This window comes from Molossus molossus, unplaced genomic scaffold, assembly GCF_014108415.1.
Source record: "Molossus molossus isolate mMolMol1 unplaced genomic scaffold, mMolMol1.p scaffold_m16_p_4, whole genome shotgun sequence".
Taxonomy (NCBI): Eukaryota; Metazoa; Chordata; class Mammalia; order Chiroptera; family Molossidae; genus Molossus; species Molossus molossus.
This window is the reverse complement of record NW_023425377.1, coordinates 43,321,168-43,342,087: the sequence shown is the minus strand read 5'-3', so window position 1 is coordinate 43,342,087 and position 20,920 is coordinate 43,321,168. Positions and strand designations below refer to the sequence as shown.

The 20,920-nt window shown below is 40.1% G+C and overlaps 1 protein-coding gene across 8 annotated transcripts in view; it reads right to left on the bottom strand.

Annotated features, from left to right (window-relative positions):
* The window catches only part of FNIP1 (folliculin interacting protein 1), a 131,386-nt gene that overhangs the window by 82,776 nt on the left and 27,690 nt on the right, over positions 1-20,920 (bottom strand). Inside the window, exon 1 of one of the 8 annotated variants that reach the window (XM_036281952.1) lies at positions 16,357-16,379. The exons of 6 other annotated variants lie outside the window; for them this stretch is intronic. In XM_036281952.1, the coding sequence (XP_036137845.1) occupies positions 16,357-16,364 (8 nt within the window). In that variant the 5' untranslated portion in view covers positions 16,365-16,379. Of the gene's footprint in view, positions 1-10,586; positions 10,639-16,356; positions 16,380-20,920 lie in introns of those variants that run through there. One more of the 8 variants, XM_036281951.1, reaches the window with a different exon arrangement.

The window sequence follows — 20,920 nt, the reverse complement described above, 5'->3', positions numbered from 1 at the left end:
TGAAGTGATAGCTTCAGAGTTTGGAAAGTGGTTACCTCTGGGAGTAAGTGGGGGGTGTGATGGAAGTATAATCAGGAAGGTAAATTGGGATACTATGCTCTAAATATTTTGACTAGATAATGCTTAATGGCTATTCACTGTATAGTTAAAAAAAAAAAAAAGCCACTGTATTTGTTTAATGTATTATTATAATGCATTTATTTCACAATTTAGAAGATTAAATGTAGTGAGAGAGATAGGGAGTAGAGGGAAAGAGAGAAAGCAAAAAGCTGTGAATACTAGTTTGGTGAACTGAACACACTATACAACTGATAGAACAGTTGCTAAGAAATAGGAGAACTACCATTCCAGGAGCTGTTTGTCATTAGTCACATTAGTCTGAATGACCCACTCCTCACCATCCATCAGTCATAGCTCTTGGTTGGGTTTCTTCATTTCCTTAAGAAAACCTGAACTATAACCCTATCAATGCATGTCAAACAAACTGTAACTGGCAACATAAAACATCTTCATCCCAAATTCTTGACAGTAAATACAATTTTAGTTTTCTTCTGTCTAATCCTTAGCAAAAGTCCCCGTGTTAGACCCTCTAAGACATTCAAGCTAAACCACGGAGATTCATCCTAAGACCATACTAATTTGCATCTCATTGAACTGCTTTTACTAAACTGTGCTTTGATGTTATTTGCAAAGGAAAGTAAAATGACAAACCCAACATAGATGAAAATCAAGAAAGTGGTCTTACGGAAAACAAGAAAGAAGAGCATTTTAGTCACTAAAAACCATCCACTAGTTTTAGAAACAAAGAAGTCATTGGTGCTCATGGCAACAACAGTTCTAAGGAGTAAAGAATATAGGGGTAAAATTGCAGTGGATTGAAGAGTGAATGGGAACAGAAAATAGTAAGTTTTAAACAACTTTCAAGGAAAGAAAGAAACCATTTCAGCGGAGAAGTGGGGTGGGGATGCGGGTTAGTCACAAAGCAATAGCAATAGACTGAATGGAAAGAGCTGAGAAAGTTAGGATAGTAAGTATACGCCATTTGGAAAGGTTTCCTGGTGAAAGGGGGAGATATAGGAATAGTGTGACATATAACTGACCATCTAAATTACAAAGTTTTGAAAGCAAAAGAGGGCCCTAAACACAAAGGAGTAAACTGCGATTATACTGGGCAACCAAGATCTATGGTCACCCCACACAGGTAGAAGAGGAGGTGAGGCTATAAGGTTGCTTTAATTTAAAAAAAAAAAAAAAAAAAAAGATATATTCTCTCTCTCTCTTTTTTTAATCTATGATGTGGGGGGAGGCTCAATACCTAGAGGAGCTTAGACTTCGGGACATGACTGAATAAGCAAGAATAGAGATGGAGCCCTGGCTAGTTTGGCTCAGTGGTTAGAGTGTCGGCCTGCGGTCCAGAGAGACCTGGGTTCGGTTCCTGCTGGGGGCACGTACCTCGGCTGCAGTTTGTCCCTGGCCCTAATTGGGTAGTGCAGGTGGCAGCCGCTCGATGTGTCCCTTTCATGTCGATGTTTCTCTCTCTCTCTCTCTCTCTCTCTCTCTCTCTCTCTCTCTCTCTCCCCCTCCCTCTCTCCCACTCTGTCTGAACAAGAAATGGAAAGGTGTCCTCGGGTGAGGATTAAAAAAAAGAGAGAGAGAGATGGAAATTACACAGTGTTATATTTAAATGGAAATGTGTGAAGCGGTTTTGATCTTACAAAAGAAATTTCTAGAGTCATTTGCTACTACAAACAAACAAACAAAAACTAGTCAAAATTATGTGGGAAGATATCTGTACTTCTTCAGATCTTCAGAGTATGTACCATAAATGGAGAGGTTTTTTTAAAGCCTTGATTCTCTTTACATTATAATGGAAAAAAGTGTGAATTCTAAAATTTATAGGCATAAGAAGTTAAGTATAAATACAGTTGTTACCAAAAAAGTTGCCTGGCAAATTAATTCTATTTCAAATACACTAGGAGAACATGATATTAAATAACAACGATAATAACAACAATAACCCTAAAGTGACTCCTTTAACAGGCAAATAATTTTAAGTGTTAATAGTCACCCTAAATTTATAAATTTTTCAAGTGAAAGAGAAGCAAAATGATCTACCTAAAGTCACTGTTCTGGTTAGTGCTAGCTGGTCCCCACTCTTCCTTACACTCCCAGCTCTACTGTAATCTTCACTTCTTGTGCTTTTTTTTCCTTTAATGTTTTCATTGATTTTTTAGAGAAAGAGGAAGGGAGAGAGGTAGAAACATCGATGTGAGAGAGAAACATTGATAGGCTGCCTCCTGTATGCCCCCTACTGGGGATGGACCCCACAACCCAGGCATGTGCCCTGACCAGGAATGGAACCAGGATCTCTCACTCCATGGGCCAGCTGGACATCTGGTATTCACTTCTAATCAGCACTTCTGATATCTAATCCACCATGCTTTCCACTTCATCATGTTGCTTTTTCTCATCAAAATTTAACTGAAGGCAAAACTAAACCAAATCATTAAATGGTAAGTACACCACCTGCCTTCACAAAAATTATCTATACACTATAGCAAAACTTTCTCCAATATTAAACTATTGTGTTCAGCATACTAATTTGAACATAAGAAACTATTCAACGATGAACCACAAACTATTTTAAGACTCTTCATCAATGCTATTTATAGTTTGTGCCAGCTTATCTGCTCTGCATGTTTTTTATCTGACACCCTCAAAGAATGCTAACAGAAAATAAACATACTGGAATAGACACCTCCTTTACACATTGACACCTTGGAAGACTATATGAATTCCTATAATACATGTTACTAACTGCTAAATGAAGGCTAAATCATGCATTCTCAATGAGAACAAGGTGGCTTCCAAGGAGGTGAATTTGGTTCTTGGGAGGAGAGGGCTGGGAAGGTGTGGCCTCCAAGGGACACAATACATAATAAGCAAATACACAGTGTGCCTGTGGTATTAGAACTTCTGGGAAGGGGGGGTGAACATTAAGGGAAAAAATGTCTAAGAAAGGCGCCTTAAGAGAACAATAATGTTAAAAAAAAAAAAAAAAGGTTGAGAAACACCAGGTAAATGCTAGTCTGTACATCAACACATTAACAATTGTCATGCTTATTAAGGAAAACTATTTTTTTCTGTTTGACCAACTCTTCTGCCTCATCAATCATCTTAAAATTGAATTTCATGTACTGATAAATACAAACTGACTAGTATTTATCTTCCTCTACTCCTACTTCCAAATGATTATCCATACATTTTCACTTTTACTTAGCATCAATGGGTCTGAAATAATCTCTGACTTACACAGTACACCACATCACAACTGAAGATTTTAAGTTCATTGATTCATTCAATAATTGTTTGTATAGTGCCTACTATGTACCTGGTAGTATGTTAGTTTTTCTTTCCTGAGCCTTATCCATCATTGTTGTCTCACTGAAATGAAAATATGCAAGATGATGCAGACTAACTCTGAAAACCCACTAACACCCAAACAAAGCTCCTGCAAAAAATAGAGAGGGCAGCCAAGTTTTGAAAGCTATGCGTGCAGAATTAGAGAAAGAAACTCCAGTAATGAAAAACATTGAGTTTGCCCTGGCCGGTTTGGCTCAGCGGTTAGAGCGTCAGCCTGCGGTCCTGAGAGACCCGGGTTCGGTTCCCGCTAAGGGTGCGTACCTCGGTTGCAGTTTGTCCCCGGCCCTGGTCGGTCGTGCGGGTGGCAGCCACTCGATGTGTTCCTTTCGCATCGATGTTTCTCGCTCTCTCTCTGTTCCTCTCTCTCCCTCCCACTCTACCTGAACAAAAAATAGAAAAATGTCCTCGGGTGAGGATAAAAAAAAAAAAAGAAAGAAAGAAAAACATTGAGTTTGATAAAGGATAAATTATTGAGGACAAAAGAGAAGAATGATGGAGGGATGAATGAAAGAAGGGGAAGTGAGGGAGAGAGGGAGGGAAGGTTGCTAAATTAGGCTACAAGAGACAGGCAAAAAGCTTTCCCAACATAACACCAAAATGCCAATGACTGGTCACTATCAGAATCCCAAAGCACCATAGCCAAAAGCATCATATTCAACTGGAGAAATATTTTCTGTATATGGGGAAAGTGATACAAGTTTTTAAAAAAACCTGTAGAAGGATTTTGCTTTAGAGAAATCGGATGCCTAACTAGCCAGTGTTTAAATATGTCTGCTGAGACCTGGCCGGTTTGGCTCAGCGGTTGGAGTGTCGGCCTGCGGTCCGGAGAGACCTGGGTTCGGTTCCCACTGAGGGTATGTGCCTTGGTTGCAGTTTGTCCCCGGCCCTGGTTGGTTGGTCATGCAGGTGGCAGCCGCTCGATGTGTCCCTTTCACGTTGATGTTTCTCTCTCTCTCTCTTCCTCTCTCTCCCTCCCACTCTATCTGTGCAAAAAATGGGAAAAGTGTCCTCAGGTGAGGATAAAAAAAAAAAAATGTGTCTGCTGAAAGCAGAGTATATGTCTTAATAATGCTTTTACCTTTACATAACATTTTAATTTTTGGCCCCTAAATGCAGATATAACATTCACCATTTACTCTGTAAAACATATGGACCAGCAAAGAATGGCAAATGAATATAATGTATATTTACATATTTTAAAAATATATATTGTTTTCTTTATTGATTTGAAAGAAAGAAGAAGGGAAAGGAGTAGAGAAACATCGATGAGAGAGAACAGATGAGACAGAACATCATTGGCCACCTCCTGCATGCCCCCCCACTGGGGACTTGGCCCACAACCTGGGCATGTGCCATGGCTGGGAACTAAACTGGCAACCTCTTGCTGCATGGGTCAATGCTCAACCACTGAGCCACACCGGCCAGGCTATATTATATATTTTAAGCTAAAAATAAAACGTTACAACACATACAGTTTTTTAAATTCCTCACTTCAATAGACTTTTTCCATTATTCTGGAAGTCCCCATTGTATCAGATAAGACAGTATATTTTTCTTTTGATATATTTATTGTGCATTTAAAAACAAATAATTGTTAACGTATCATCAATTTCCAATCATTTCTAGTAAAAATAAAAATACTTTTAACATTTAAAAAAAATTAGTATCCAGTAACTGAGATATTATGACTGAAAACTACTATAAATTCTCTACGGTAGTCATCAAAAGAAATCTATATCTACATCAAAATTACAACTAAACTACAGAACGAGCATCATTCAGAAACACCTGAAAGCAAGCTGAATGGAAGTCCTACAACTATGAAATTAAAGAAGAAGCCACACTGAGACTATTAGGAGGGGCAGAGGCGCAGACAGGCTGGTCCCACACCCACATATGGCAGATAACAATCAGGAGGGCTATCTAGGCTATGATGTTCCTCCCTAAGGAGCAAACGGTCTGCATCCCACACCAGGCCCCCCAGTTCAGGGTTCCAAGGCCAGGAAAAGAAGCCCCATAATTTCTGGCTGTAAAAACTGGTGGGAATTGAGGTTGAGGAAGGCTGAGGCTGCTGGAGTCCCAGGGAGTTGCTATTAAAGGGTCCGTACATGGACTTACTTGGACCCGCTCATGCCAGGCTCCAGTGTGGGGGAGGCAGCTTGAAAGGCACCAGAGACATACGGAGAAGAACTGAGTTGTTTGGCACAGGGCAAGAGCCGCAGAGGCAGCTTTCTCCCAGACAGATGTGCTGGTGGAGGCCCTTGATCCTTTGGTGAGTACTTTCCCAAGGGGTAGGCAGACAGCCACCATATCTGGGGCTCCAGCAACCCGGATCACACTGTTTGCCCCACCCTGGTGATTTCCTGAAGCCCTGCCCCACTCAACTTTCAGGCGCACCCAAGCAGTTTACAGTGGCTTTACCATAGGATTGGCCTGTCTTCGCTACTGCTTCAGATTTTCCTAAGTTCTCTCAAACAAGCAGCATCTGGTCTCAGAGAGCCATAGACCTCTTCCTAAGGGGCCCCAGGCCTGGCACTAGGAGCAGCCAGCCTTGGTTCACAGCTTGGTTTTGCCGAGGCACCTCTAAGCCCAGCATAAGAAGCAGCTATGCAGATCGCTTCATAGCTTGTGCCTGGTGGACCCGGTAGAACACAGGCAGGGGCTGACCTTGTCCCAGAGCCAGCACAACCAGCGGACAGCTTCAGACCAGGTCAAAGCACCACCACCCAACCACTTCCACAAGCGACATACTCAAGGAGTGGCATCAGTGGGTACCAGAGTCTTGCTGAAGTAAGTCTTGCTCTGTATGGTGGGCCCCTGCACACCTGATCCTCCAGGAAGGTAGTCAGAGGTCAGTGGGCACAGCCAGTCCTTGCAGCTGATCAGCCTGAGTAAATCCCTCCCACTGACTTGCCAACAGCAATCAAGACTCAATTACAAGAGAAGGGAGTACAGTCCACATGAGGGGTGTAAGGGAGTACAATCCACATGAGGGGTGTACCTAGAGGGCCCAGCCAGGATGACCAGGGAAGCTGTGCCATTGGACCCTACAGGACACCTAGTACAATAGGTCACCCTAGGAAGCCTAGGAGACATAACAACTCTACCTAATACATAAAAACAATCACAGGGAAGCAGCCAAAATGAGGAGAAAAAGAAGCATGTCCCAAATGAAAGAAAAGAACAAAACTCCAGGAAAAAAACTAAACAAAGTGGAGATAAGCAATCTACTAGATGCAGAGTTCAAAACAGAGGTTATAAGGCTGCTCAATCAACTGAGTGAGAACTTCAAGGAACTTAAGGAGAACTGCAAGAAACTTAGTGAGAAGATCAATTACATAAAAAAAAAAGTCAGAAACAAAGGATGCACTAACTGAAATAACGAATAATTTACAGAGAATCAATAGTAGAGTAGGTGAAGTCAAGAAGCAAACCATGGATATGGGATATAAGGAAGCAAAAAGCACCCAATCAGAACAGCAAAAAGAAAAAAGAATCCAAAAAAATGAGGATAGTGTAAGGAGCCTCTGGGACAACTTCAAGCGTGCCAACATCCGCATCTTAGGGGTGCCAGAAGGAGAAGAGAGAGAGTAAGAATTGAAAACCTGTTTGAAACAATAAGGACAGAAAACTTCCCTAACTTGGTGAAGGAAACACACATACAAGTCCAGGAAGCATAGAGAGTCCCAAACAAGATGAACCCAGAGGCCCACACCAAGACACATCATCATCAAAATGCAAAAGGTTAGAGACAAAAAGAGAATTTTAAAAACAGCAAGAGAAAAGCAGTTAGTTACCTACAAGGGAGCTCCCAAAAAACTGTCAGACACTTTGTAAGCCAGAAGGAAGTGGCAAGAAATATCCAAAATGATGAAAGCAAGGACCTACATTCAAGATTACTCTATCCTGCAAAGCTAGCATTTCGAATCGATGGCCATATAAAGAGTTTCCCAGACAAGAAAAAGCTAAAGGAGTTCATCACCAACAAACCACTATGACATGAAATGTTGAAGGGGAAGGAGAACAGGAAGGGGAAAATATGAACAATAAAATGGGCAATAAATACATATCTATCAACAATTGAATCTACAAACAAAACATACAAGCAGCCCTGGCTGGTTTGGCTCAGAGGTTAGAGCGTCAGCCCGCAAACCACAGAGTCCCAGGTTCGGTTTCCACTAAGGGCACATACCTCAGATGCAGTTTATCCCCAGTCCTGGTTGGGGTCGTGTGGGTGGCAACCACTTGATGTGTCTCTCTCACATTGATGTTTCTCTCTCTCTTCCTCCCTCTCTCCTTCCCACTCTATCTGAAGATAAATGCAAAAAACAAAAACATACACGCAGAACCTCAGAGGAAAGGGACAAGAGGTTGGGAAGAGATAAACCAAAGAACTTATATGCATATATATATTACCAATAGACACAGACAATAGTGTGTGGAAGGCAGGAGGGGGACGGGAGTGGGGAGGAGGGGGTCATGGGGGGGGGTACCTGTAATACTTTCAACAATAAAGATAAGTTTAAAAAACTAAAAAAAAATAGCCCTGGTCGGTTGGCTCAGCAGTTGGAGCGTCAGCCTTTGGACCAAAGAGTTGCGGGTTCAATTCCGGTCAAGGGCATGTACCTCATTTGCAGTTCAGTCCCCTGTCCTGGTCAGGGTCATGCAGGAGGCAACCAATCAATGTGTATCTCTCACATCAATGTTTTTCTTTCCCTCCCTTCCTCCCTCCCTCCCTGTCTGAAACAAATGAAAAAATATTGTTGAGTGAGGATTTTTAAAAAAATGTTTTTAATTAATAAATAAAACTAACCAGAAAATAATCCTGGTCACCATACATACACATTTTGATTAATCAACTTATTGAAGGACACACCTGAAAAACTCATGAATATTCCCTGAGACCTCCTCTTGAATTCCAGCCAGCCAAAGAGAGATAAAAAAAAAAAAGCCTTAACACAAAGGAGTCATGGGGCGCTCTCCCAAGAGCATGTCCATGCCTTGTGTCTTTGCTGTTTTTCTCCTAAACTCTAAGGAACCCAACAAGACTTGCAACCAGGAGAGCAGCAGGCAGCAGCAGCTCAACCTGGGCTAACCCCCTAAACCTATCTCCAAGGTCCTGTTTTCTCTGACTTTTCCTCCTCTTCTGTTGCTTCCCCTGCCTTGAGCCTTTAAGCAACGCCCCCCCCCCCCAACTTTGTTTCATTGTCCCCGGCTTTAATAAACATACTCTCAAAAGCCAAAAAAAGAACATCTATCTATATACGCTGGAGAATGCCCTGGCCGGTTTGGCTCAGCGGTTAGAGCGCCAGCCTGCGGTCCTGAGAGACCCGGGTTTGGTTCCCGCTAAGGGCATGTACCTCGGTTGCAGTTTGTCCCCGGCTCTGGTCAGTCGTGCGGGTGGCAGCCACTCGATGTGTCCCTTCACATCGATGTTTCTCTCTCTCTATCTGTTCCTCTCTCTCCCTCCCACTCTACCTGAACAAAAAATGGAAAAATGTCCTGGGGTGAGGATAAAAATATATATATATATATATATATATACACACACACACACGCCGGAGGAAACAGAACTACATATGCATCAGAAAATTATTTACTCAATTTATAGACAGTAAAAAAAAAAATCTGTAGAGGTAAGGTCCCAATTCAGTACCTTTTCCCCAACTTAGGGAACAAAAGACCTACGGTCAAAATATATACAAAATTAGAGAAACTGTTTATAGAAAATTAGAGGGACCATAAACTACATGTAAAAATTGCATTGTAAAAAGTTTTTAAAGTACTGAAAATAATTAAGAAAAAATATACATCACTATTTAAAGTATCATTCATTGCATTTCTGCTAGAAGTCACATATCACAGAAGTACTTAAAAGACATTTTCTTATGTAAATAGGACCACCAGTAACAATGTACCATTATTGTACCAATTTTGTTTTTCAATATAACTCAAACTGGTTTTGTAAATAGTGGAAATTCCTCCCAAATTGACAACTTGTTAATCACAAATTTTAGTTTATATTTTGTTTCGACTGTTCATGGTTCAGTATCTTCCTAAGTACTACAAGAAGAAACTGGGAGAGATCATGAAAATAACAGAACTTCAATTAATTTGTTGAGTAAGTGAGTGAATGAATAGCTATTCCAGGAGGAACTACTTTAATGCTGGAAGCCTATATGTATAGGCTTTATGCATAGTAAATATTTCTCAAGGAATTATAATTCTCTAACCTGACAGAAAAATAATTCCATGATTTATTTGTTAGTCTCAGTTCCAAAGAACTTTGTTGTACATTTTAATAAACTAAATATAATACACTAGATAACTTTTAGTCTGTTTATTTTTAGTCATACTAAATTCAATTATACTCAGAATATTAATAAAATCCTAATAACTGTCATTTACATTTCAATGATAAGTATAGTCAGCTATTTGGCTATAGGATTACTATCACTTAATCAAATTAGATAATATATGTGAAATATTATAAGATAAACTATTACCAGCATTCATTAAAGATCCCAAATCCGTTTATATGTATTTCCTAATCTAACATGTATGAAATCATATGCACAAAGTAAAATTTTACAAAAACTATTTCAGAGAAGGACATTAATCATCTGTAACATAAATTCTTGGTGAAAAAAAACCTAACCTCCACAGAAATAAATTTCTATAGTCTAAAAGCATAGTATATATCATATCTGCTATCATATTTAGTGTTTTTCAGTAACACATACATCTAACTGAACTATTATACCTGACGTACGTCTTTTAACTGGACATTAATTCTGTATACCTGAGAACTTAAGAAACCAGTGGAACACTGAAAAAATGTTCAAATGAGCTAAACAATTGAGAGAGCCAGTATCCAAGTTGTTCACCTTGGTCATACATTTTGAAAAAAATATTTTTAAACTTTCATAGAACATTTAAAATATAAAAACAACATACCTTGGTCTATAGTCACTACTAATTCAAATTACTTAATTCAAGTCGTAAATGACTAAGTGGAAACATAGAGTTAAGATGTTCACAGAGCATAAAAAATATTACCATATAAATTCAGGTCTGTGTCAGTAAAATTAAAGAACACTAGCTCTAAAAAATGGATTATGAACAATAAGTTATAAATGTCAAGTTTTTAATTAAAATCTTACTTATATGTAGATGAGGTAAAAAAGCACATGCTTTCCAAATATTTATAGTGAGTGTTCCTATGTAAACATAAGAAAGACGAGTAATGAATGACAGAAAGAGAATATGACATACATATACCAAGAACTAATATACAGTATTCATAAATTAGAAAGTTAAAAATAATTACCACTTGCTTAAAACATTCTCAAGAAGTCCTAAATTTATCACCATGATTTTATTTTATTTTATTTTTACTGATTTGAGAGAGAGAGGATGGGAGAGGGAGAGACAGAAATATCAATGAGAGAGAACATCGACTGTCCACCTCCTGCATGTCCCCCCTGGGGATTAGGCCCACAACCTAGGCATGTGCCGACTAGGAATCGAACCAGCAACCTCCTGGTGCAAGGGTCGATGCTCAACACTGAACCACACTGGACGAGCTATCACCATGATTTTAATAAACTTTTCATAAAAATATATCTAAAACCTCAGCATTTAAATTTTTACTTCAGATATTTTAAACCAAACATCACCAAATTTATAGATAGATTTGGGTTATTTTCAAACATTTGAAAATAATATCGTGAGTTGAACACTACGTTAATGGCATCTCTATTTCCCTTAAGCAGTTCCACTTTTCAAAATCCCTAAAAACTCCAGTTATGCACAACTGCCAACCCAGGTTAAGAATAGCAATGAACCATATTCATCTGAACCACAAGACTGTCAGGTGACATACCAAGAAGTCTGACTTAACACAAATAAAAGTATCTCCACACTGCAATGCAAAAAAGGCTTAATTCTAGCAACATGCTGTGGGGGGGTGGGGGGGGAGCCTTAAGAAATCTATTGCCCATGACAAAATCTGTTTTTGCAAAAGCCTCCATATATTCATCCAGTCATACTGTTTCACAAGTAACATCCTGTTCATTTGTTTCACTAAAGAATCTGGGGTTTTTACAGAAGCAAATTATGATTACTTTCAATTCCTTTATCTCTTCTACTATAAATATATGATTAAAGATTAAAGAAACTCAATCCAAGTATTTTGTAAACTAGGTGCTGTCCTGGCAGCTCGTGCAGACTAAGAATGCCATTTTCTTTAAGGGTGTTTTAACTCAACAAGAGCTTGGTCCTGGGCAGAGTGCTTGGGCAACCATGACTAGTACCCAATTCTTCAACAATCTCCCCAACAAGGAACTCAGGCTCACCTAATAAACAAGAAAACAGTATTATCTCCTTTTCTCAATTTCCTTGTGTCCCAACTCTGCCATTTGTCAAGCACCCATACACATTTCTGGAAATCATAGCAAATTTGTGTTTTCTATACCCAGATAACAAGCAACTAGAAAAGCAATCCCTAATGATCACAGGACTCACAGCAGTCACTAGTCTGAACTCTATGTTGAATTCATACTGACAAGGCTAACACACAATACTACTTTTGAATTTAAAAACTTCAATAAAACAACCATGTTACATTACTTCACTGGTTCATAAAACAGACTTTTCAGCTTGCTTTTAAAACACTGTATTTCATTGGGTTTGTACTTTAACATATATCAACATGTTCTTCCAGAAAAACTGAAGAGTGCATCTGTGTATCATGCTAATAGAACTATTTGCAGTAACATAACTTTCTTAATACTATGGGCTATTAGTCCACAACCTAACAGACAATATGCTAAGATCAAGAATCATGCCCGAGGACTTCCGGTGAAGATGGCAGCATACGTAAACACGGTATCGCGTCCTCCCACAACCACATCAAAGTTACAACTAAACTATAGAACAACCATCATTCAAAACCGCCTGAAATCAAGCTGAATAGAAGTCCTACAACTACAGAATTAAAGCAGCAGCCACATCGAGACTGGTAGGAGGGGAGGAGGCGTGAGGGGCTGGTCCCACACCCATGTGTGGCAGAAAAAATCAGGACACCTCAGTTGGGAAGGTCCTCCCTGAGGACTGAGAGGTCCCCGTCCCACACCAGACACCCCGCTCAGGGTTCCAGGGCCAGGAAGAGAATCCCCATAACTTCTGTCTGGAAAAACCAGCAGGAACTAAGGCTCAGGGAGGCTGAGGCAGCTGGAGCCCCCAGGCAGCTCCTTAAAGGGCCCGCGCACGGACTTATCGGACTCACTCCCGCTAAGTATGTAAACTGGCTCCCTCTAAGTGTGGAGAGGAGGCAGCTCAAGGGGTGCCAGAGATATACAGGAAAAACTGTGATTCCTTGAGGCCCTGCCCCACCCAACTTTTAGGCCCACCCAAGCTGTTGCCAGTTGCTTAACCATAGGATTGGCCTGTCTTGGATCCTGCTTCAGGTTTTCCTAAATTCTTTCAAACAAGCAGTATCTGGTCTCAGCCAGCCCCATAGCTCTCCTTAAGTAATACATAGAAACAAACACAAGGAGGCAGCCAAAATGAGGAGACAAAGAAACAGGTCGCAAATCAAAGAACAGAAAAAAAAAAAAAAAAAAAAACAGGAAAAGAACTAAGCAAAATGGAGATAAGCAACCTAACAGATTCTGAGTTCAAAATACTACTCATAAGGATGCTCAATGAACTTAGTGAGAACCTCAGTGAACTTAGTGAGGGCCTCAAGAGTATAAAAAAGAACCAGTCAGAAATGATGGATGCAGAGTCAGAAATGAAGGAGGCATTAACTGAAATAAAGAATAATTTACACAGATTCAATAGTAGAGTACGTAAATCCAAAAAACAAACCATAGATTTGGAATTTAAGGAAGCAAAAAACACCCAATCAGAACAGCAAAAAGAAAAAAGAATCCAAAAAAATGAGGATAGTGTAAGGAGCCTCTGGGACAATTTCAAGCGTGCCAACATTCGCATCTTGGGGGTGCCAGAAGGAGGAGAGAGAGAACAAGAAATTGAAAACCTGTTTGAAACAATAACGGCAGAAAACTTCCCTAACTTGGTGAAGAAAACAGACATACAAGTCCAGGAAACACAGAGAGTCCCAAACAAGGCCATCCCCAAGAGGCCCACACCAAGACACATCATCATCAAAATGCAAAAGGTTCAAGACAAAGAGAGAATCTTAAAAGCAGCAAGAGAAAAGCAGTTAGTTACCTATGAGGGCGTTCCCATAAGGCTGTCAGCTGAATTCTCAAAAGAAACTTTGCAGGCTAGAAGGCAGTGGCAAGAAATAGTCAGAGTGATGAAAACCAAGAACCTACAACCAAGATTACTCTATCCTGTAAAGCTGTCATTTAGAATCGATGGCCATATAAAGACAAGGAAAAGCTAAAGGGGTTCATCACCACCAAACCGTTATTATATGAAATGATGAAGGGTCTTTTTGAAGACAAAGATAAAATATATGAACAAACAAAATGGCAATGAATACATATCTATCGACAATGGGATCTACAAACAAAATAAACAAGCAGAACAGAAACATTCTCATAGATACAGAGAACATTTTGTTGACTGCCAGACAAGAGGCGGGTTGGGGGAATGGGTGAAAAAGGTGAAGGGATTAAGAAGTACAAATTCATTGCTAGACTGACAAACCTCAAAGGGAAAGGGATTGGAGGGTGGGAAGAAATAAAACAAAGAACTTATATGCATAACCAATGAACACAGACAATACTGTGGGGAAATGCGGGAGGGGGGAGGAGTGGGTCAATGGGGAAAAATGAGGAACATCTGTAATACATTCAACAATAAAGATTTAAAAAAAAAAAAAAAAGAATCATTCCCTACATTCAATATCAGACACACAGAAGAATGGCCTCTGAATCAGTCAAACTTGGATTTACATCCCAACTAGGCTACATAACTGATTGATTGTTATCTTAGATAAGTGCCTTAATTTCTCTAGTCCTCAAATTCCTCAACTCTAAGACTATCTCTATGATTAGTACAGGAATAGCGTTTTATCTCTGCAACAATTTTATAAATTACTGACATGCTACTGGATGGAGCTAACTCGCTCGTCCAAGTACAATGCCTTCTTGTCCTACTTATAAAAACTAATTTTATTTTAATTATAATACTTTATAACTTAGTCTAATAATCCCAGTACTTATTGAGATATACAAATATCTGCCACAATGGTCTGAGCAACTTCTCCACAATTCATTAGGTAGAAACTTTAAAAACCCATCTTTCATGCATGGGGGTAGAGATACATAGGACAATCTCTGAATCTTCTGCTCAATTTTGTTGGGAACCAAAACTGTTTTAAAAACTAAAGTCTAGCCCTGGCCGGTCTGGCTCAGCGGTTAGAGCGTCGGCCTGCGGTCCTGAGAGACCCGGGTTCGGTTCCCGCTAAGGGCGCGTACCTCGGTTGCAGTTTGTCCCCGGCCCTGGTCAGTCGTGCGGGTGGCAGCCACTCGTGTTCCTTTCATATCGATGTCTCTCTCTCTCTCTCTCTGTTCCTCTCTCTCTGTTCCTCTCTCCCCCTCCCACTCTACCTGAACAAAAATGGAAAAATGTTCTCGGGTGAGGATTAAAAAAAAAAAAAAAACTAAAGTCTAACCCTGGCTGGTATGTCTCAGTGGTTAGAGAGTGGGCCCCGAGCACTGAAGGGTCACAGGTTCAATTCTCAGTAAAGAACACACACCTTGGTTGTAGGTTTGATCCCCACCCAGTAGGGAGTGCTTGCAGGAGGCAACCAACTGATGTCTCTCTCTCTCATATCAATGTTTCTACCCACCCCACCTTCCATTCTCTCTAAAAAGCAATGGAAAAATATCCTCGGGTGAAGATTAAAAAAAAAAAAAAAAATGACAAAAATAAATAAATACATAAATAAAAACTAAAGTCTATTTTTTTTTAAATCCACCTTTATTGTATATGTTAGAAACCTACATACGGACACAAAAGTAATCTGAATGAGTTTACAAGGTCTAACAGATCTAAAGTTTCACAGCTCATTCATGATCTGGGTTTAAAGTAATCATATATAATGCAAGCATGTTTACTGCAGCAATAAATATATTAAAAGGTGGGGGGACTAGACACAACTAAAATGCCCACCAATTGAAGATTTGATAAATAAATTGCAGTACAGCCCTGGCCGGCTTGGCTCAGCAGTACAGTGTCGGCCCCACGGACCAATGAGTCGTGGGTTTGATTCCAGACAAGGGCATATGTACCTCGGTTGCAGCTCATCCCCGGCCCTGGTTGGGGTCATGCGAAGCAACCAGTTGATGTGTCCCACTCGCGTCAATGTTTCTCTCTCTCTCTCTCTCTCTCTCTTTCTCTCTCTCTCTCTCTCCCTTCCTCTCCCTCTCTATCTGAAAATAAATAGAAGAATATACTCAGGCAAGGATAAACAAACAAATAAATACATAAATTGAAGTACTGTTGGCCCTTCATATCCATGTGTTTTGCATCGTTCCACAGTTGGAAATCTGTGGTTGAGAATCTGCAGATGCGAAGGACCAACTGTATGCCATTTTATATAAGCATGCTCAGATTTTTGGTTTCCATGAGATGTCCTAAAACAAATCCCCCGTGGATATTGAGGAACAGCTGTGCATTCATTTAGTGGAATCCTGTGCAAACCTTTAAAAGGATGAGCCAGAGTTGTATATGAAGAGCTCCAAGGTAATTATCACATGAGGTCGAACAAGGTTCAAAAGAATGTGTATACCATCAGATTGGGGGCAACCAAACATCAATATGCTTGCATATGCATTAAACACTTTCAAAAAAGACAAATAAGAAACAATACAAATATATACAATTAATTGTTTAAAAAAAAAGTGACTCCCCTGGCAAATGAAACAGAACTGGAGAAAGAGAGACATTTACTTTTGCATTATGCTCTTCTATACCTCTGGACTTGTAGCAAAAGTTCACATTCATTTCAATAAGCACTTCTTTGACTTCCCAGGTTTTTGGACACTTTAAGGAATACAAAAAAGCTTGATAACCATCATAATCTTATGGCAGAACATGATTTGTTTTCCACCAAACATTTCAGAATAGAAAAGAACTAACTAGAGAAAAGTCTGATGGTCAGTAGCTCAAATACCAGCCAAGTGCCACAATACTAAAAAACAGAAGGTAAAGAAAGTGTTGCAAAACAGGAAAGCCAGTACGTACTTGAATTAATTAGAAGTTTATTTCTCTGATGTCAACCTCCTAAAGTCTCTATTCACCCAGATGCTCAAATCGAAAATCTAAAAGTCACCAAGTCATGTTTCTGCTATCTCCTAAATGTCTTGAAGTAGACCACCATCGCAACCACACTGCCACCATCACAGTCTGAGCTACCATATCTCACTGTGTAGTATCTCGACCTCTCCTGCTTTCTTCTCATTTATTCTCCACAGTGCAGCCAAAGTAGGAAAATCTCAACATGTCACTCATCTACTAAAAAACCCTGGTTACTACCCCACGGTTCCCAGGATAAAGTTCTAACGTTTTAATAGACTTGACCTTTGCCTATTCTCTTCTCCCACCCCCTGCTCATATCCACTTCAATCAGTTCTTTAAGTGCAAAGTTCTCACTTCAAGCCTTCATTGTGCTTTTTCTTTGGTCTGGCATACTTTTTTTCTTTTCTTCCCCTATTAATCTGGTTTATTTTTGACTCTGATTCCCTCCCCTACATCTGGAATAGTTCCCTCTTCCATTTGCCTCCACAGCATCTCTCCCCGACAGAGCCCTCAACTGGCATCCTCCATTCTGGTGCTTAAAAGATTACTGTTGTAAATGCCTATTTACTATCTCTATTTCTACTGGGCATAAGCCCTGTGAGGACTGGACCATACTTCTTTTGTGCACAGCTGTATTCTAGTGTCTAGTACTGTGGCTGACATTTTGTCAATAAGCCAAAGTTAATTTTTTAATGAACACTGATAAAATCCCTTATCTTGAGATCAGTTTAATGTTAAGAAAACACTAAAGAGGACTTTAGTGGTTTTTTTTTATAAGAATGAAAAGAAAATATCTTTCAGTACCTTCCTGTTCATGTTTACTCTTAGGTACATAGTCATTTCAGGGGGTACTGCATTTAGTATTCCCAACTCTTTATCCTCAAAAAGAATAATCATTCTAAACATCATATAAACTAAACAATCCTCTTTTCTCTCTCCTCCCAATATTTGAGGGAGGGGTCTAAGTCTTAACACATATGCATACCGCATTGAAATCTCTAAAACTTACGCCAGGGACCACACATTTTTGGGCAAACTGCATGTTAGGCTCTGAGCTGCACTCATTTGAACCAGCAGATATCCATTCCCCAGCTACTTCAAGAATATAGAACAGTGTGCTGTTTTTTGAACTTCGACCCTCAGGGCAAAGAGTCACAAATGCAATAATCCTATATTACCCTGAGTTTCAAAAACTGAAATAGCTAATGCAAGTGCAAACACAAGTTAACTCATGCGTGGTCTGCAACATTTGGGCAGGAAAACACAAGTTAGCTTGTGAGCGGTCAAAAATGTGTTAAATATTAGGGAGATTTTATGGGAAACTACCAGAATATTTAACTTTAAATGCCCCCGCTTTTTTTCCTTTAACTTTCGCTCTCAGTGCTGATCAAATTTACATGTATAAATCTTTTGTTTTTTTGTTTTTTTTAATTACAGTTTGGGCTCCAACCTTTATTAAGCTTTAGACATCATTTAAGCTCCTTAAACCTCTATCTGTTCCCCCTAAAATGGTTAATAAAATTTCTCTCCTCTACCAACCTTGATCACAGGTTGTTGGGAGAACCAGATAATTTACATGAAAGCAATCTGTAAACTATTACTTCTGGTTTTGTCTACTTGAAAATAAGGCATTTATTCTGTAAGAAACCTAGACAACCAGCATGAATAATAGCCCTGGTCAGGTGGCTCAGCTGGTTGGAGAGTCATCCCCATACACTAAAAGTTTTTGGGTTCCATTCCCAGTCAGAGCATATACCTAGGTTGTTGAGTTCAATCCCATCAGGGCAAATATGGGAGACAACAGATCAGTATTTCTCTCTCACATCGATGTCTGTCCGTCTGTCTGTGTCTCTCTGTCCCTCCCTCTCTCTCTCTCTCTTTCTCTCTCTCTGGGAAAAAAAATCCTTTGGTGAGGATTCAAAAAATAATAAATAAATAAAACCAGAGAATAGGGTGCAGGCCTAAGACTGCTATCCTTATAAAGGCCTGTCAGTCCTTTATGGTCAGTCCTCCCGGGAAGACATTTTTCCACTGTGAGGGGGACAACATTAATTGGTTGCCTCCCGCACACACTCTGACTACGGCCGGGGGTCTAATCTGCAACCCAGGCACATGCCCTTGACCAGAAATCGAACCCTCAACCCTTCAGGTCCATGGACCGATGCTCTAACCACTGAGCCAAGTCAGCCAGGGCGAAAGGCCTGCATAAAGACTGGCCTTTGCCGGGCATCTGGGAACCTGACTAGTAAACAGTTCCTTATGCTGATATGAAACTTTCCCTAAGTCATTAAGTGTGGCTTACTATGACTTAACTGTACAAACAATGTGATTTACGCTGAATATGTTTTTCTTCTGGAAGTCAGGATTTGGGTACATGCTCGTCAGTGACCAATCCCCAATAAAAATTTGGACATTATCTGACGGTCCCTTTATAATAATAGCACATCGTTGCTGGAAGATTTAATTTTTTTTATCCTCATCCGAGGACATTTTTACATTTATCTTCAGATAGAGCAAGAGGGAGAGAGAGAGAAACATCTTTGTGAGAGAGACACATCGAGTGGCTGCCACCCACACGACCCCAACCGGGGCCGGAGACAATCTACAACCCAGGTACGTGCCCTTAGCGGGAACCAAACTCGAACTCTCTGGTCCACAGGCTGACACTCTAACTGCTGAGCTAAACCAGCCAGGGCACTGCTGGAGGATTTAAATCCTGTGTAAATCCACTGGGAAAGGACACCTGAAAGTTTGCACCTGGATTCCTCTGAACCTTGCTCCATGGGCCTTTCCTTTGCTAATATGTATAAGCTTTGTATTCTTTCACAGTAATAAATTTCAGCTCTGAACATGGCTATAGATGCCGAGTCCTGTGAGTTTTTCCAATGAATCACCAAACCTGAGGGTGGTCATGGGCCCTCTTTCCCAACACAATAAAGAAAATATATTCACAGAATACATATTATGTCTGTCTGGAATGGAAATAGAGCTTGCGTACAAAAACAGAAGTGGTCCTCCATGCCAGTGTCATTAAAGAACAAAATCAAAACAAAAATATTTCTGTTCAGTTGTGGAATAAATAACTTTCCATGCTAATCTGTCCACTCAGTTACACAAGCACTCTAGTTAATTCGTTTTAGTGTAGATGCCTTCCGGCTGAGCTGGATCCTCTACAGCCTGATACATCAATGCTTCCTTTACCACCAACCCCATTTGCCCAGATCCCATACTCTAGATATACTGTTGGATATTTTCCAGTCCTGAATCTCCCCCCACACACACACATTCCCCTCACCATAATCTTGCTTCTCAACTAAAGGGCCTTGCTATAGGAAAACAAACATTTTACAGTGGTCTAATGAACCACTCCTATTGCCTGACAAACCTATAATTTATCTCTTACTTATTATCTCACATGTCCCACATTTAGCCCTATCATTGCTATCAGACACCATTTAAGGCTTCATCATTGTATCCTAAAATCTCTACACGCATTTACACTGAAAACCAAAGCAGGACTGGTTAAGACTGAACTGTTTCCCTAGAGTCTGCTTTCTCCCTTCCTTCCTTTTTTATTTATTTATTTTTAAATTCTCACCCAAGGATATTTTTCCATTTATCTTCAGATAGAGTGGAAGGGGAGATGAGGAGGGCGGGGGAGAATACATCAATGTGAGAGAGACACATCAACTGGTTGCCTCCCACACAACTCCAACCATGGCCAAGGACAAACTGCAACCAAGGTATGTGCCCTTGACCAGAATCAAACCCAAGACTCTTTGATCCACAGGCTGATGCTCTAACCACTGAGAAAAGTCGGCTGGGGCTCCCTTCTTTCCTTTTAATAAAAGAACTACCAGAGCTTTCATGGGCACCTAGCCAGAGAGTACATTACCCAGCTTCTCTTGCATCAGTGTGGCCATATTACTAGAGGTGTGTGCAACTTCTAGGTCATCTTGTTAAGTAGACAGCGTTTCCTTCTTCTCTCATTACCCCTTTCCTGATAGCTGAGAAACACCAATAACTAATGCGGCCTCTTTCATCTCAGAAAGAAAAGCCAGACGCAGAGCTGTCCTAGAGGACCTATCAGTTTGGATCACTAGATGACATCATGCAACAGCACTGTCTCCCTGCCAAGAACTACCTACCATTTTTTTTTTTTTACTATTACATAAGAAATAGTTTTATCTTATTTTACTGTACCTTGCAGTTTCTG